The sequence below is a fragment of the Liolophura sinensis genome, chromosome 1 (assembly GCF_032854445.1).
Source record: "Liolophura sinensis isolate JHLJ2023 chromosome 1, CUHK_Ljap_v2, whole genome shotgun sequence".
NCBI lineage: Eukaryota > Metazoa > Mollusca > Polyplacophora > Chitonida > Chitonidae > Liolophura > Liolophura sinensis.
Window position 1 is genome coordinate 15056179 of NC_088295.1, and position 17120 is coordinate 15073298.

At 37.2% G+C, this 17120-nt stretch overlaps 1 protein-coding gene across 5 annotated transcripts in view; it reads left to right on the plus strand.

The window, feature by feature from the left end:
* LOC135467007 (collagen alpha-1(V) chain-like) overlaps window positions 1-17120 on the plus strand; it is a 91249-nt gene that overhangs the window by 16381 nt on the left and 57748 nt on the right. For all 5 annotated transcript variants that reach the window (XM_064744771.1, XM_064744794.1, XM_064744763.1 and 2 more), the window contains exon 3: window positions 15278-15330. In XM_064744771.1, the coding sequence (XP_064600841.1) occupies window positions 15278-15330 (53 nt within the window). The remainder of the gene's footprint in view (window positions 1-15277; window positions 15331-17120) is intronic.

Sequence of the window (17120 nt, forward strand, 5' to 3'; positions counted from 1 at the left end):
CCTGTCATTCAGCTTAACACCAATTGCATGTCTTTTGTTATTGAGCATTCCCTTCGTAATAACAGTCATAGCAGTAAACAGGGAATCAAAAGTGGAATGGTGGAATTATAAGACTTATACATGCTCATGTCCATGTGGGTATTTAGCTTCACTGTTACGCATGTATAGTATAAACAACACTTCCAGTTACGAATTAAGAGGATTAAAAACTTCACACATGGTTGCAAGTTTTTGTTATTGATGAGTAATAATTACATCTCTTTTTCTGCTAAGTGGATAATTTTCATTTTTTTTGGTAAAAATATTTGTGTAATATATATGCAATTGAACACCCTTCATGAAGTTACTCCGTACAAATTTTATTTTGTGTCTGAGTTTAACATTTTCTTAAAAAATACTGATTTTGTTTTGTTCAAGGTTAATAGCTATGTGAACCTTCTTGAGAAATAACTCTGAGCTCAAATAAATGACCCTATGGGTAAATTATGCAGATTACAGTGTAATGTTCACTTGCAGTATCTGAAATAAAGCTTTTAACCTTTCACTAATAGGTGTGGCCTTTAAATTATTAGCTGTCAGAAACATCATCAAAACTACAAATCGTATCCAAAACAGGAAGTTTGTGCTTGTGTGAATGTGTTTCTTTGCCAAGAAAGCTATGAAAACCTGATTTGATTAAGAAAAAAGAGGTGTTCTTCATGTTTTTGTACTAATTGTTGATTCACTGTTTCATAATGGCTGTATAGAAATTATGTGTAGGAAGTATAATGTGCGAGCTGGCCCAATATTCCATAGGAAACTGCAGAACAAAAACAATAACAGATGATGTGTCGGCAACCTCTATCACAGCTCTACTGCAGATGACATGGAAAATTGATTAATAATGTTTAGTTGAGTACACAATGCAACAGCACTTGAAAATGTCTGACATTTCGTATTAGCAACAGGATAGCTAATTATGTTTTCACTTTTATCTTCCATTTATTAGATTTGGAAGTATTTGTTATTGTTTTTTGTAGTACAAGTATCCTTTGTTCGTTGAGGTTTTGATGAGTATCACATTTCATGCTACCAGAAATGATGTATGGGCATCCCATGTGGTCATACACAGCAGCACTGTCTTTTGAACATTGGCGCTCATTGAATTAACCTCATATCTTCGACGGGTGTTATGAATTATGCTGTGCTGACAAATGAATGTATTATAACAGACAGAAGGGGTTGCAAACCTTAAATTTGTTTTGTTGTGGAAAGTTAAAAACCAAAGTCTTTCTTACACAGTTGATCTTTGCGAACATTCTCCGATATCAAGATGTGGTGAAAAGTTGAATTGTGGTGACAAAAGATTGCTTCTGGCTGATAGTCCTTGAAGAGTGAGGTCAGTTTGTTAACACAGATGAACATTGGAGGCAATCTGTGGTGATTGTGTCAGCAGTAATCATCGCTCATGTGATTACTGAGACAGGAATGGTGATAACATTATCCGTACCATACTAATGTATTACCATGTTTGTTTTCTTGATTATTCACTTTGGCAGAGTGTCAAAAAATATCACCTAATGTCTACATAATGTTAACTCTGCCAAAGTTACTTACTACTGAGGTAATTGCTTGTCCAAGCATGGATAAAAACTACACTGCATGAAGAGTCATTGACTTCTGAAAATAGTTACCAGAACATTTTGATTTTCTGTTCATACCAGTCCCATTGGTATCAGTTTTCCTTCTTCACGGTATCAGTTGTCTGATGTGACTGGAACATTTTTCCTAAGGACTGGACCAAATTCCCTCATGTGACCGATTGGATTGTTGTAGTTTGTAACAAATTCTTTCAATGCAAAAAGAAAAACAAAACCAACCTCCCCCCCCAAAAAAATAAAACAAAAAACAAACCAGATACTTGTATCACATTGTAGCAGTTTGGGACTTGCATATCTACAGGTGGGAGATGCTAAAAAATTTTGCATTATTTCCTTTTTTGTGGTGTTCTTTTCGTCTGCTGGAATTAAACATAGAAAGGTTTAAACTTCAGCCAGTAGCCTTGGTTTTTTTCAGTTTTGCTATGCAGATTCTCAAGTTACAAGCCCAAGACATTGGACCTGACATTCCTTCCTCTCATCTTGATTGCTCATACTATTTAACAGATATGCTAAAATTTTAATGCTTATTTGGTGAGAGAAATAATCTTGAAATACTTCTGTATGTGGCTTTAGATGTCATAAAGACTAAACGGAAAGAAATTTTGTCAACAAGACTTTCTAAATGATTATGTATAGTGTTTTTATTCTTATGGCTTCACTTCTCTCTTAAATCATGATCTCACATCACAAAAAAGGATGTCCTTTTTTGGAACGCTACTCCCAAGTTTTGGTTACCAGTACACTTCAGCAAAGTGGCTGGTAAACTTTTGCACTAAAGTGGTCACATAACTCTCCGTTAAGTTTTGATCCCAAATCAAATTGTAGGATTGTTTGTGACACTAGGCTAATTAAAGTGAAGCCCAAATTATTAAATTTCAGAGCTCAGCATCATCAAGCATGTATATGTGATGTCTGGCCAATCAGGTTATTCTGTGCATTTTATACTCCTTTGTAGGAATTATAACCTTAATGTAAATATTTTTGCCTTCGCTGTGTCTGGTTCGATGGAGAGAGTTTGTGGAAAGTTTTACGATGGGCGTAGTTTGAGGCTGTCACCAACTCCAGTGGGGAATTGCCTTTGTCAACTGAAACTTGTTCCTCCACTTAGTAACTTGTGTTTGTTTACACCCATGTCTGTCTTTGGAAAGAATCGCAAAATCCTTGGTGACAAATCACTAGCAAATGATCTGTATCTTGTTTCAAACATTACGAATCAGGGGCTGAGAGAAAACTGAAGTTTGTAGTGGGCTACTAAGAATGAGGCTCTAACTGGACTTTGTACAGTTCAGCTATGTTTTTTGTCATATACAAATTTGATATTGCAATTTTAGCGAGAAATAATACACATGACCTAAGTTGCATATATGATCAAACTTAATGCTGAAGTAAGTACTACAGGGTTCATCGGCATGTATACAAGTTGTGCAGCAATGGAGGTTATGACGGTTTTATCCCATGTCCTTCTTGTAGATTTCATTAACAATGGTAAATGTGATGGAAAGGAATGAAAAATAGCCGTGATCAAGTAGAACTGTAATATCACATTCATGCGTATGCCTGTACTGATTTTGTCTGATGATGTATGTCTTTTTGTGCTCTTGATGTTTAGATTTGTACCATTGATGTCAGTGAAAAGGTTTTACATTCCATGCAAAGATTGGTTGGTTATCATAGTAAATAGATTTGCTGTAAATGAAGGTGACAAGGCCATTAGAGTGGTATATCTGTCCTTATCAGATCAGAGCAGCACTTGATGATGAGATGCTGTAGAGATCAATGTACCAAACAAATAATCAACGTTCAAATGATTGATCCTGAAACTATTGCTCTCTGATAAGTCAGATATTCCTGGCATACTTACGCAAAGATTTATTGGGTGTTTAGAATTGGTAAACACAGAAACAGGAGGCACTTTGTTATTTCCACTGTCTTCATCTTGAACCTTAGTATAGGCACTGGTATTTTTGTCACCCATACTTGTATTTCTACTTGGGCCATTCATATTAAAGCTGGATCAGGGTGCCAGTGTGTATATAATATTACAGTTAAGGAACACAAACTCAGTTCACAGCTGTCCAGGGAGGCCTGTAGATCTCATTAACTGTTAATTTTCCCCAGTCTACAGTGTGACTAAACCATCCCAGGCAAACCTCACTCCCGACTTACCACCATATATACAGGATGCTGTCTCAGATAAAAAAAATGTTACTGGGTATAATGCAGATTTATGTGTACAAAGATCGGAATTATTGAATTAGATGATCAAGTTAGCTTGCGACCTGGTTGTGTAGTAGACTTTTTTCACCACTGTTGGTGTCTGGCTATGCTTTTTTTGTGTTTCTTTCCATGTGCTCTCCATATGTTGCCTAGATTAGCTGTGGTGAAGGTCTAAAGGTGGTTATGTTCTATAAAGTAGTGACTTGTGTCTAGTTTCATCTAAATATGCTCGTTATGGAATGAGTGTGTAGATTTCTGCTTGGATAGCCTCAGCTAACAGTTGTTCATGTCCAGGTGATGGTAATTATTGCCTGCACCTTTTTTAACAGTTCTCCCTGCTAGCTCAACAAGTGTATGGCTTATTGCTCCAGAGCCAAACACCCAACATCTTACCATCATTATGGATAGCTGTATTGGCCAGGAGGAAGCTGGTAACGGGAGAGCTTGTAATTAGTTGTTTATTAGACAGTTCTCTCCTACAGTGGGATATACTCAAGATTTTTGTTCTATCTATTTATAACAACATGAGCTGTAGCCTTTTATCTCTGTAGATTCTAACAGAAGAATTTTTTATTTTGACATTTTTTGGCACCAAATATCAGTCCTGTAATACTCTGGTTCAAAAGGTGACAGGACTCGGTAGTTACAGTTGCTGGTGTAACATGATTTAAGCCATGCTGCAGTTTTGATCAGAGATGTTATAAGCTCGTTAGAAATGAATCAATTGTCCAAATAAAATCCAACCATTGGACCTTGTCAGAAGTTTCAGAAAGAATATTACTGACCTAATGTCTTCTTATCTGCCAAGATGGCTCATGTTGTCAAAGAGATTAAGATAATCTCATAGCTATGAATGCCTCAGATAAACACATTTACAATTATAGCTTTGTAATATTGTGACCTTTGTGACCTCTGGTATGTGCCATTTTTGCAGGTGTGTACTGTAAGAATGCTGATGTCAAACTTGTTGCTTACTTATGTAGTTGTGAATGTAGAAGCATCTCTGAGCTTCTTACACAAGACAAACATTTCCAGTGTATGTACTGATGTAAATATGTGTAGACCAAAATTCTTACTATACCAGGGTGGGCTGAGCAGGACGGACAAATGCCAATTGTTTATTTGTCTTCAAATGTGCATTTCTCAATGGCCACCAGTTGTAGATTCCAGTGTCACAGAATAATGTTATCTTGGGTTGTTAGAGAGCTAAGCTTTTACAGACTGAAGTTGATAATGTAACACAGCATTATCCAGGGTTGCTGTGCTGGGTGGTGATATTGTATTGCCTTGGTTTTATCGCCACCCAGCAGTGTGCCGTCTACAGAATGGGGTCTTGTAAGAAGAAAACTATGATAGGGCAAACTGGACTTGATGACATACCAGATACTAGGAAGCAGTTGTTGAAAGGACTTGGTCTCTTGAACTTATATGTTGAACAGCTTGGTTTTCATCAGAGAGAAAAGGATTTAATATGCCACATGTAATAAACGCAACAGGGAAGCTGACATTAAACATATGTTTTAACAACTAAGTCTTGACTGTAGCTTGTCACGTACAGATTTTGATCAAATCTGAGGCATGCGGAAAACATGAAACTGTAAAAATATGCAAAAAGATGAATGAAGCTTGCCATGGTAAATGGCAATGGAGTGGAACGGTTTGCCCTCATGAAGGTTGGTGGTGGCTGGAATTTGGGCTTCCTCAGATTTCCCCAGGCTTTGTATTGGCCATTCATGGGAATCTGGCTCACTTCATGTGTACATGTAAATATGGTTTAGACATTCTGTAGAATACAAACCACCCAGTGCAGGGGTACACCTGTGCCAGATTCATTCAGGGCAGTTTGCTTTATACATGAATATATACAGTATATATGCATTTATTTGTTTATTTATTTGATTGGAGTACTCAAGAATATTTTACTTATATGACTATGGTGGGAGGAACCCACGACCATCCGCAGGTTGTTAACAGACCTTCCCACTTACGTATGTTTAAATTTAGTCCTGCAAGGTATTGTGCGAAGTACATAATGTGCACTAATATGTATGTTGTAACCTTCATCAAAAGATTTGAGTGTTGTCAGTTTGGTGTTGAAAACAATGTTATGTTTACTGGTGCTACAATGTTCTGGTCAGCATATGGCTGTACTGTTGTTGATGTGGCATAAAACCATATTCAGTCATGGAAAAAAAACCAACTTGCATGAACTAAGCTGATACTAACTCCATTCATCTAAATGTATGTTGGAAGTGTTGTCTGTGACTCCGTAGTTTATGTTGGCTGGTTTGATGTGCAAATATGAAGTAGGACACAACTTGCAACTACTATACAATGGGCACATGTGTTTGTACACATGAAAATTTACCACTTTACAGTAGCCCTAGTACATGTATGTTGCAATTTACCACTTTACAGTAGCCCTAGTACATGTATGTTGCAAATTACCACTTTACAGTAGCCCTAGTACATGTATGTTGCAAATTACCACTTTACAGTAGCCCTAGTACATGTATGTTGCAATTTACCACTTTACAGTAGCCCTAGTACATGTATGTTGCAATTTACCACTTTACAGTAGCCCTAGTACATGTATGTTGCAAATTTTTTTTTCAGGGCTCATTTAACAGAAGCTTGAACATGTATCTTCCAGTTCTTTTTGCAAATAATGATGAATTTATATTCAGACCTTATCATGTTGTATAGGTAGATACCAAAGCACAGCTTAGCATTGCCTATGCTGCATGAAATTAAGGACTTGTACTTCTGCTGAAGTTTCTAAATCTGTGGATCTTTTATGATTTATATCACGAGCAACCTGTTGATGTCTAGTTTCAAAGAAACACTAAAAAGCTTACATTTTTTTGTGTGCATTACCGAATATAAATTGTATAATTTAATAATGTTTTGAAAGTATGCATTATTAATTTATTAGACATGTTTGTACATGATTTAGGGGAGACAGGAATTGTGTTTAGCATGGTTAACACAGCCTCCTGTGTGAAGAAAGGCATTTAGAAGATGCCATCTGGAGTGGAGCCATCATTTTTGAGCCTATCGTTTCATTAAGATGGAGACGGCTTGTTTGTTGTCGGCAATGGTAAACTCAGGGGTATAGTCTGCTAGCTGTCGCCATGGCTTTTCTGGAGGGTAGTTGGTTTTTTGCTCTAATCATTCTTGTCATTTACATCAAAGGCTTTTCCTGGAGAGGGACAACTGCTAATTCCTAAGATTTTGAATCAAAGAAATTTTGCAACTCTCTTGAAGACTGTCACATGGGATCACCACACCTGTCCTATAAATCCTTGCTGTGTATATCAGATGTCTGCGATGACCTGATGATTGTCCAGGCATTGGACATCTGTTTTAGATTAGCCTGGCTCCTGCACCATCACACTCAGACATGTCATTTCATCTAGAAATTAAATATCTGTTTATTACCCAGATACTGTTTCCCTTGTACTTCACCTTGTAGAGCAGTGAGCTAACCCAGAATCTCTTTTCGTGCTGTCCAACATGAGACAGACTGGCTGTCCATGGATGCTATTTTCCAGAGAACTGTCACTTAAAAAAAAATCGTCTGATATGAACATTGAAATTAAAGTTTTATTGAGTCTACGATATTTTGTTCAGAGGATTGTAATTTGTTCGGATCTTAATTGTATAAATAGGTCACTGGTATAAATAGATATGGTCTGTTTATTAAGTAGTTTCCCATGCATGTTGCCAACAAGTTCTATTCTAGCCGTCCAGAATGATTTTTCATGAATAATTGTATGGATAAGCACATTGATCAGAGCAGTTTAAGTGAGCAGGATATGAGAAATTACAATAAGTGTAAAATTTGTTGAGAATCCTCTAAAAATTGAAACCTGAACAAATTGGAAGTTTTTTAATAATTTACTTTTTTTGGCAGTATAAGAAAACTTAACTAGAACATGAAGAACATGCACACATTTGGCTTTAAAAGATTTAATTATTCTAAACAGTGTATAGATTCTCTCTAAACTTTCTTGTCATATTTCTTGAAAATTTGGTTAAATAACAAGCAGTATGGTATGAAAGCTTTGAAAGCCCTGATGGATGTCAGTCATTCAGTTTTAAGAAATTTCTTCAAAATGATCAAGCCAAGTTACTTGCTCAGTGTTGATAAGTGGTTTGTGCCCTGTATCATTTACCAGCCTGCTACTAACATTCATGTACATGTACTGGGCTCCCCTTTCCTTCAGTGTAGTCTCCAGTGATCTGCAGCATGGACTGAGTCTATTTAATGTCAGCTATCATCAGACTGACCAGAGAGCCACTTAATCAGACTCTCAAGTATCAAACTAATCACTTGTTTGGTCTCCCCATGATAACCTTGTGGCCTGACTGTCTGTGGTAATGACCCACTCAATCCCCTCCATGGGAAGCTTGACAGACCTTCACCACTCTCTGGCATGTGGTCAGCTACCTCAGTGTTTACCAGTGGTCTTTTCTTGATGTTCTGATAATGAACTCAAATTCCCACATAAAAATGTTCGTCCAAATTCTTATTTTTTCTGTCATTTGTAGGTTCCTTCCAAACTAAGCATTTGTTGAATTTCAATACTTAAAACAAGAAATTCATAAATCCCATATTTTTTTAGACTTTAAATGTATATTTCTTACAGGTTAAATCTCATTGAATTCCATGTAGCACGCTAAACGTCCTACATCGCATTTATTTTTGGTCGTGTCTTAGGTAGTCTACCCTTTGTGTTGTATTACGTCACATCTGCCATCTGCTTTGAGAATCGCTGTTTGACAGTCGCTACTTTTCTACCCTAACTCATTCACTTATGGAAAAGTAAATAAGTCTTGAGTGATGGGTTATCCAGTAAACTAAAACAATTATTGCATGTTTCAGAGTGGAACATCATGATTTGTTGGCCCTCGACAGCTGATGTACAACTCGCGCCCATGCGCTTGATTGCTATAAGCCAGCGAAAAAAAGTGAATAAATAAGAAAATGAGAAAAAAATAAGACTTTGTATAAATGTTTGCCAGCATATGCCATTGACAAATGCCAGAAAGTAACTTACTCCTTACAAGTATGTGTTTATCTTATTGTGAAATAGTTTAAATGTGGCTCTTCATTTTCTTTTGTTACCATAAACATTGTAATATTTTGCAAACAGGCAGTGAAAGAATATCCCCGCCAAATTGTGGCATAAAAGATTGGCACAATTTTTTTGGCCCAGAAAAAAGCCTCAAATGACTAATTATGCTTGTAGTTTGAAACCAATGGCATTTTTATCAGAGGAAATGAGCTTAACACATGTCTGTTCTTCTACACTGAGTATCTATTTAATACAACTGTGGGTTTAGATGGAAGTCGTTAATGTTAGTGGGTTGATTGAAAGTAACAGGCCTGGCTACAGCTCAAACATCCAGTAATTGTTGTGGGGATGGCAGTCTCTGGGTGGAGGCTGCAAACAGTATAGGTATTAGGTAAGCTTTATGATACAGACTTAGACTACAGCTGGACTCATCCTGCTGCCAACACTGACACCAACACAGCTGGCCTAAATTAATCACACATACTAGCCTATAAATGAGATAATTTGCTTGTCAGGGGTAGCAGTGGTAAGTAAGTCCATCCCTGAGGCCAATCTATTGTTAAGTCAGAAGAGATGATATACTGCAGAAGCTGGAGTACTGGTGTGTACATACTGAATGATGCGGTCCCAGGCTGACCTCTGACCTCCACAGACCTGGCCTCAGATCTCTATCAGCCCAGTGCTAAATACCTCTTGTCATTTGTCTTTTTCACATGGATGATTGATAGGTTCACACTTCCTTCTTTGGCAGTATTTATAATTCTCTGCCAGGCTTTCCAGAGACTTATACCTATATAGTGCATTGGCAGTGTTTACTGGTCTGATGGAAAGCTTAGTATAGGCACTTGTAGGAACTCACTAGAAGTCTAGAATTTCTTTTATGATACCGTTTCTTAAGTATTTTACTGGTTTGTGTAAAAGTTTCATGGATATACAGGTGTGTATGCTTGTAAAATTTATTAAAATGAACATAAAGTCAGCCACTAAAGCTGAATCAATTAATAAAGTAGTATTCCAGAAATGTTCTAAAAATATTTTAAAAATCCTGCACTGCTAATCCACAAAGTAAATAGCAAACAATCGTCAATACCTTGCCACTCATTTGGTGATGCCATTTTGCCATGTTATAGCTATCTAGAGTGACATCACAGAACCTAGGAGTACCCCCATACCATCAGTATTAACAATGTGACAATGAGAAAATACAAACAAAACGCCTGATACCCAACAAAAGAGTATCAGCTGTGTTTCGTGTTCAAAGGGCCGATGTTTCTTTTACTTAAGAGCTTGATCAGGGTGATGTTCGCATATATAGTGGCATACTTTATGTTCACTTTAAGGTTTGGGAAAAAAATTGTGAACCTTAGTGACCATTGTTTGAAGTTAAGCGTAACCTTGCGCTTTATTTCTTTCCAGTTGTTGATTTTCTTGGTTAGTCAGTCCCTCTCCGTACTGGTGGGAAACATATACCTCATTCAAACCTGTCAAATGTACCTTGTCGCTTGGAAAGTTGAACTTAGTCTTATAAAAAATCTTAGCTAGCTTGAGAAGCTTTTGGGGGAGCTATACATCATGGCCTTTGCCATGCACTGTCATTGGCTGACATTTTTGACAGAAACAGTTGCACTAGGGACACCCTTTTCATTTAGTACCCCACACATAAACTCACATCTCGGAATCCTGGCAGTTGGTGGGCTGTCAGGTTTGAAAAGCAATAAACTGAAAATAGATTCAAGACTTTGCCAAGTTTCTAAAATTAACAAATTCTTTTTATGACTTCTCACTCTTGTGAGTGGTTTTGTAAGATACAGTTCGTCTACTTGTGGAATAGCAAAGTGAATATAGTGTCTCGTGTTGTTTATAATTGTTTGGTATTAAATTGCAGTGTTAGAATTTGAATGTCATACTCCATAATTGAACCTTAATGACTAAAGATGATTGAAATATATTGTGGTTGAGAAGAGATCATGAGATATTTATGTACTTTTATGATGTAGAATAATTAAAAATAATTATTTATCAGTTGATGATACCTGGCTATGATCTTTAAGAATCTGTGTTCTCCGTCTGTGTACCTATATTGTAAATGTTTATCTGGCAGAATGGTATTTTAATCATTGCCTATTTTCTGAGGCAGGTATCAATGGTCTTATGTTAGACAATTCTGATCTTGTATGACTGCATGGTGTTGAGATCTCTGACATCATGATACAGACATCTCTAGCCTGATGTAGACATATTTGTCCTCATAGTATAGACACGACAAGCTTCATGATGTACTTGTAGACGAGTCCAACCTCATAATCTAGAATTCTCTGACCTCAAGATATACAGATCTCATGATAAACAGGTCTCTGACCTCATAATACAGCCATCTCTAACCTCATGACACAACTATCTCTGACATCAAGATACAACATCAATATGCTCATTATGTGGACATGTCTGACCTCATGATACAGACATCTCTGACATCGTGATGCAGGCATCTCCAACCTCATTCACTAGACATTTCTGACCCCATTTACTCATCTTTGGCTGTATGATGTACACATCTCTAACCACATGATAGGGACATCTCTGACCTCATGATTATGATATAGACATCTATGACATCATTAATGTATACATTTCTGGCAAAGTGGTATAGACATCTGATCTCATTGATGTAGACATTTCTGACTTTATTGATGTAGATATCTCGACATCCCTGATCTCATGATACAGACATCTCTGACTTCTTGATATAGACATCTTTAGCACCATTGATGTGTCTGTAGCATAGTGATACAGACATGGCAGTCATCAGAAGGCTTATTGAACCATCGGTTTTGTTGACCACGTGGCACAGATGGACAGATCATGGGTAGAATGTGGTGGTGAAGTGTCTGTCCAGTGCAGACAGAGGTATTGTGTGGGAGATGAAACGGTTAGGTTAAGAAGGGCACATGTGAGGGGTGGAGGGGTTACACATGTGCCCTCGCTCCCCCTGGCCCCAGACATTCCAGTGAGGGGACAGGCCTTGATTACCCAGCTGTGTGGGGACTCCTAGCATAGTACCTCAGTACTTCCTGGTTAACTCCTGATGCAGCTGGGAAACTGTTACTCCAGTTCATGGGGAAGATGTTGGACATCTTCTCCAAACCTCCTATCTGTTGCTCTATAGTCCATCGAGAGTCATCTAGAAAAATCACAGACAACAAATACAACCCAGATATGTGCATCCCCCTTCTCAGCTATTTGCCAAACAGATTTAACTTGGAAGTGTACATAGGTTGAAATATTATATTTTAATGCAGGAATCACTGATATACACTTTATTTGATACCAAATTTTCAAAATACAGCAAAGTGGAAGTATTCAAATGTCCTTGTAGCTGACACTGAAATTTAGGAAGATTTGGCTTAAACTGCCTTTACTTTAACCTCTGTCACAGAGATTCAGATGTAAGTTGGAGTTCTACAAACACGCTCACAAGTGAATGTTGGTATGAGGCCCCCATTGACATGCATAGATCTAATTGGTGCTTGTTAGTGTGCGAGGCTGGATCAGTATGGATTTATATGTAGGGATGCCATTGCACCTAATGGACTTGACCTGATACCAGATCTTTGGCATCCCTTCAAACACAGCGCTGATAGATGTTTGTACTGTCACTAGGATAGCTGAGTTCTTGCTCTACCGTGTCTTGATCAAGCAATCTATCTGGCTGCTTTTCAAATCAGGAGAAAATGTTAATGTTTAACGTGACATTTTAACTCCTTGAAAGTGGTCTTCAGTTCAGCCTTTCTCAATTTCCTATTTTTTTTTTTAAAAAGGCTTTTAACATCATTTGACACTGTTCTGATCAACTATTGACTTTTTATTTTGCTTTAGTTGTTGACTTCAGTGTGAGATATATGTTGTCAATAGCTTTCATTTAGAATCTGTTAATTGTTATTTATCAAAATTCATGAAAAGCAAGTAATTATTTGGTGCCATAAAAATAGATGTGTCAGCAATGTGAAGATGAATGGAAAAAGATTTTTCAGCAGTTTGGATTGTTGCCCATGAAAAGTTTTTGACTGAGATTTCAAAGGTAGCCTTATGATAACACATGTTCAGTAGACTTTCCTGTGCAGGAACACAATTAATGCGTGTTTTCACATCAAACACATTTGGTACCAATAGGTAGCAGGCCTGTACACCTTAATTGGTTCATGTTAATGTGGGTAGTTTCAGTTGTTAAAGAAGCTGGCAATGCTCTTTTATTTTGTCTTTGTTAGTGATTATTTTGGCAGATTCGTGTGTTTCTTGGCATTGAACTCAAAGTACACTGAGGATATCTTTACTATGAAGAAATAAGTTGACTATATATTAGGTCCACTGGCCTGCTTACAGTGCTTGAGTGTATATCACTTGGAGAAATGTTGGTGCCAAGAGAACAGGGTGTTTCATGCGTGTGGAAAACACAGCTGTTTTTCCACTTGTCTGCAAAGAAAACAATTACAGCTCCTTGAAAGAAATGGAACTATTAGACAGTGGAGAGTTGACTTACAACATCCTCTGTCTTGGTGACACTAGATTTGGAACAGCCCATATCACTTCATTTGTGGACTCATATTTTTTACCGACTCTAATCTTTAAAAGCTGGCCTTTTTAATGATCAAGCTGGTTGATTTAGTAGAAACTGAATAAGTCCACTATACCTCGACCTGTATAAACCACACTGGGACATTACCAGGCTGTTGAAAGTATCATTGATTTCTCATCGTTCAGTTGCTGCTGCCAACTTCTAGCCATTCACAGTTTCCTGCCCAGTGTCTGTAATGTTATTTGATGGAAGATGACAATTATGTTGTTCATGCTTTTATGTATGTATGGCATGCAGTAAGTATCACACATCTGTTCTGATCAGGATAGATCTTTGGAATGCTTCTCAGAACTGTTCTAATGTTTTTCCACAATTCATGTATAGTTGACATTCTGTCTGGTGAGTTGTATGAATGGACTTCTTGACGGAGTTACTAGCTGCTGTTGAAGAAGACGAGAAACCTTGACAAGTGACTGACAGATTTTGCCAGATTTTGTAAGGTGTTGTAAAACTAGTACTGGCACTAAAAAGTCTCTCCCTCTCCTGGGACATGTAACAAAACAGATCCCTCAGGAGAAAAGGGGTGAGTGCAGTAATCTGGCCAAAAAACGAAGAAAGGTTGAAAGGAGTTGTATGTAGCGTCCATTAAAGCGATTCCCTCAAGATTTGACTGGGATTGTAAGGAAAGTATGGGCTATCATAACTTGTTGACAAATCTCCACATGTTAGCAAGCACATGTTAGCATTTCTTGGGTCTCTCTCAAGTAGCCCGTACCCATGGGACAGGGGCTGTAGTTATGGAATCCAGCCTTTCCTTCAGCAGACCTCTTGAGACTACAAAATCATACATATGGTTTGGACTGGGAGAGCTCTGAAAACACAGCTTGACAACATTATATCTAACCCCCATGGTATGTTTTTCATCTGGTACCTTTACCTCATGTTATACTGATCTGTCGTGTGCCCCCAACATGATAAACATGATGTACCTTGACAGCGTTGTAGCCGTTGAAGTCGTGGGTGATGAACAGCTTCACAGCAGTGCTTACACCACAGCGTAAAGACTTAATATCCAGGCATAAAGCATCTGCAAGAAAAATTTTTCTATGAAATGAGATTCTCGGTACCAACATGACAATAATTTTCGAAGCAGCATGTGAATGGTAGATAAGAGAGTTTTGTTTGTTACATTTATAACATGTTAAGACATATATCTTTCCATTTTTCTTTCAGTGTTATCTTTAGAATAAACTTAGCAGATTATTGCATGCTGTGTTGTTGTTGGTGGTGTACTGTAATAATGAACATATGTTACAAGGGTGGACAGATCTATTTTTACCTACCAGATTTGATTCCAGCTCACCTGGATAAACATGTCATGTTTCACTCTCTCCAAGAATAAGTCCTCTTAACAAAATCTTTTGGCTTGACTGTGGAACCTAGGTATTTAATTTGTTGAATTGGCTTGCAGTTGGTACAACCCTTATAATAAGAGTAATTTTCTTGGTTGTCTGTACTGACACTGTTGACGTGTATTTTGTCTTTCTAGGACATAAATTCTTGATTAAAACAGGTTGTATTTGATAAATTTATAAATTTTCTCACAGTATTAAATGTCCATGATGGGGGATTATATAATTCTTATGACTGGTTCTCTACAATAATTATGTTATTGGAATAGTTTCTCCATTTTTGGTTGTTAGCAGTGTTGTCTTTGCCATTTTATATGTTGCTCGACTTTAATGATTGTGGTCTTATCTTGCCAGGTCCACCAGGAACTGATGGGACCCCAGGAAAAAAAGGTGACCGAGGCCCAATGGTAAGTCTCCATGGACACGGCACTAATCCAGTGTTTGTTGTCATGCTGCTGTTTGATCACTGTGTCATCACATAACACAGCAGCTACACTTCATTACAGTAGTTTCATTAAACATCCAAGTCTTTGGAAGCTACTCCCAATCTCAGAGGATTGTAAAATGTGCTCTCATTTGTATTATTCACTGTACAAAATCATGTCATTATTCATTCTGCAAAGCAATCATACATTTTTGTGCTTCATTTTCTCATGTGCTCAAGCATTTGTTTTATTTGCAAGCTCAGAGGGTTTATTTTAATATCACAGCCATCTTGCCTGATATATAATTAGGCAGTGTTGTTCCTCTGTGAAAGATTCTATGGGTGTTATGATGATAACATGGTAAATATTTGTCCTGTTAAGCTAAATGGTATATCCTGATCCTGATTCAGTTCAAGTAAAATGCTATAATAATAGTCATAAAAATTACTTTTTCATAATTTATTCAGAATTCAAATGACTAAAATATAAAACAGAATGAACTTGAAAACTTGAAGAAAGAAAATCAGCACATATCCGTGTAATACATAATAAATCTGAAGCATGGTTTTGAAACTGTATTGGATATCCTTGTAAACAGTTAAAGGAAGTGCACATTTCATTCAGTTTTCTGTGTAATTGAAAGGGCTAATATTGTTGTACAAATTAGGGAAAGATGCCTGAATGTAGACCTCATTTGGCATGTGAACATAAAGAGTAATTAAAGAAATTCTGCTAATACAATACCTCCTGAACAGGCTGTATCACATTTCTGTCTCCCAAGTTAAGTATCAAAGTGATGAGTTGTGAAAACCTAGGCTACACAGGAAGTCTACATGTCCAGTCCATAAACAGTGGGCTGATGATAGCTCATATGTGAGCCATATGTGACCAAGACTCTGTACCAGATGAAAGACAAGAACAGGGAAAGAAGTGCTGAAAATGAATAGAAGGGATAACAATGGTTTTGCAAGTCAGAGTGTGGAAGATTTAGCAGACTTTGCTTGTACTTAAATTAATTAAATTGTTGAATCATTGGTGAAAAGCATTTGTGTTGAAAGAGTTATGGGACTCATAAATGTAATTTTACACTTGACATAATCACAGTGTGTATATGTAACAGATTACTTCATTTCATTGTGCAAGATGTGTTAATGTACAAGTGAATGTGTAATCATAGAATATTTAATCTCAGTGGAATAAGCACCCCACATACATGTATTAAGGTTTTGATTTTTGAAGGCATCTGTGTTTATCTATACATGTACAACCTTTTGATGGGCCACACATTTACGCAAATAAACCAACACAGTCAACAAACAGTTGTGGGATGAGGGGATTAACAGTAAGAGTTACCAGGGCCTGAGAACTTTGCCTTGATGTCATTGAGCTTTGAAACCAGTTAACACTGCAAAGGACTTGCTTGGAAGATATGAGAATTAAGCATATAAGATTGTTCTTCATAAGTCTTCTTATGATAAAACCCATAGTTTATTTCCAGTTGTATTTGGTTAGTGTTTATTATATGATGTTTTATTGTTGAACTGTTGCACTGAATACTATTGGTTGAAGAACCACATGCCTGGCTATCTAGAACGAGATGTAATTTCCGACTACTTGAATCCTGTACAGGGTTTGTATATAGAATGTCTACAGGCTCTGTGGCGCTGGCACCACTCCATCTAACCAATCAAGTGGAAACAAGTTCACAATAATCAGAAAGAAGTAAATTCACTCTGACTTGTTGGGATTCTATTGAAAGGCAGTTTATGGAT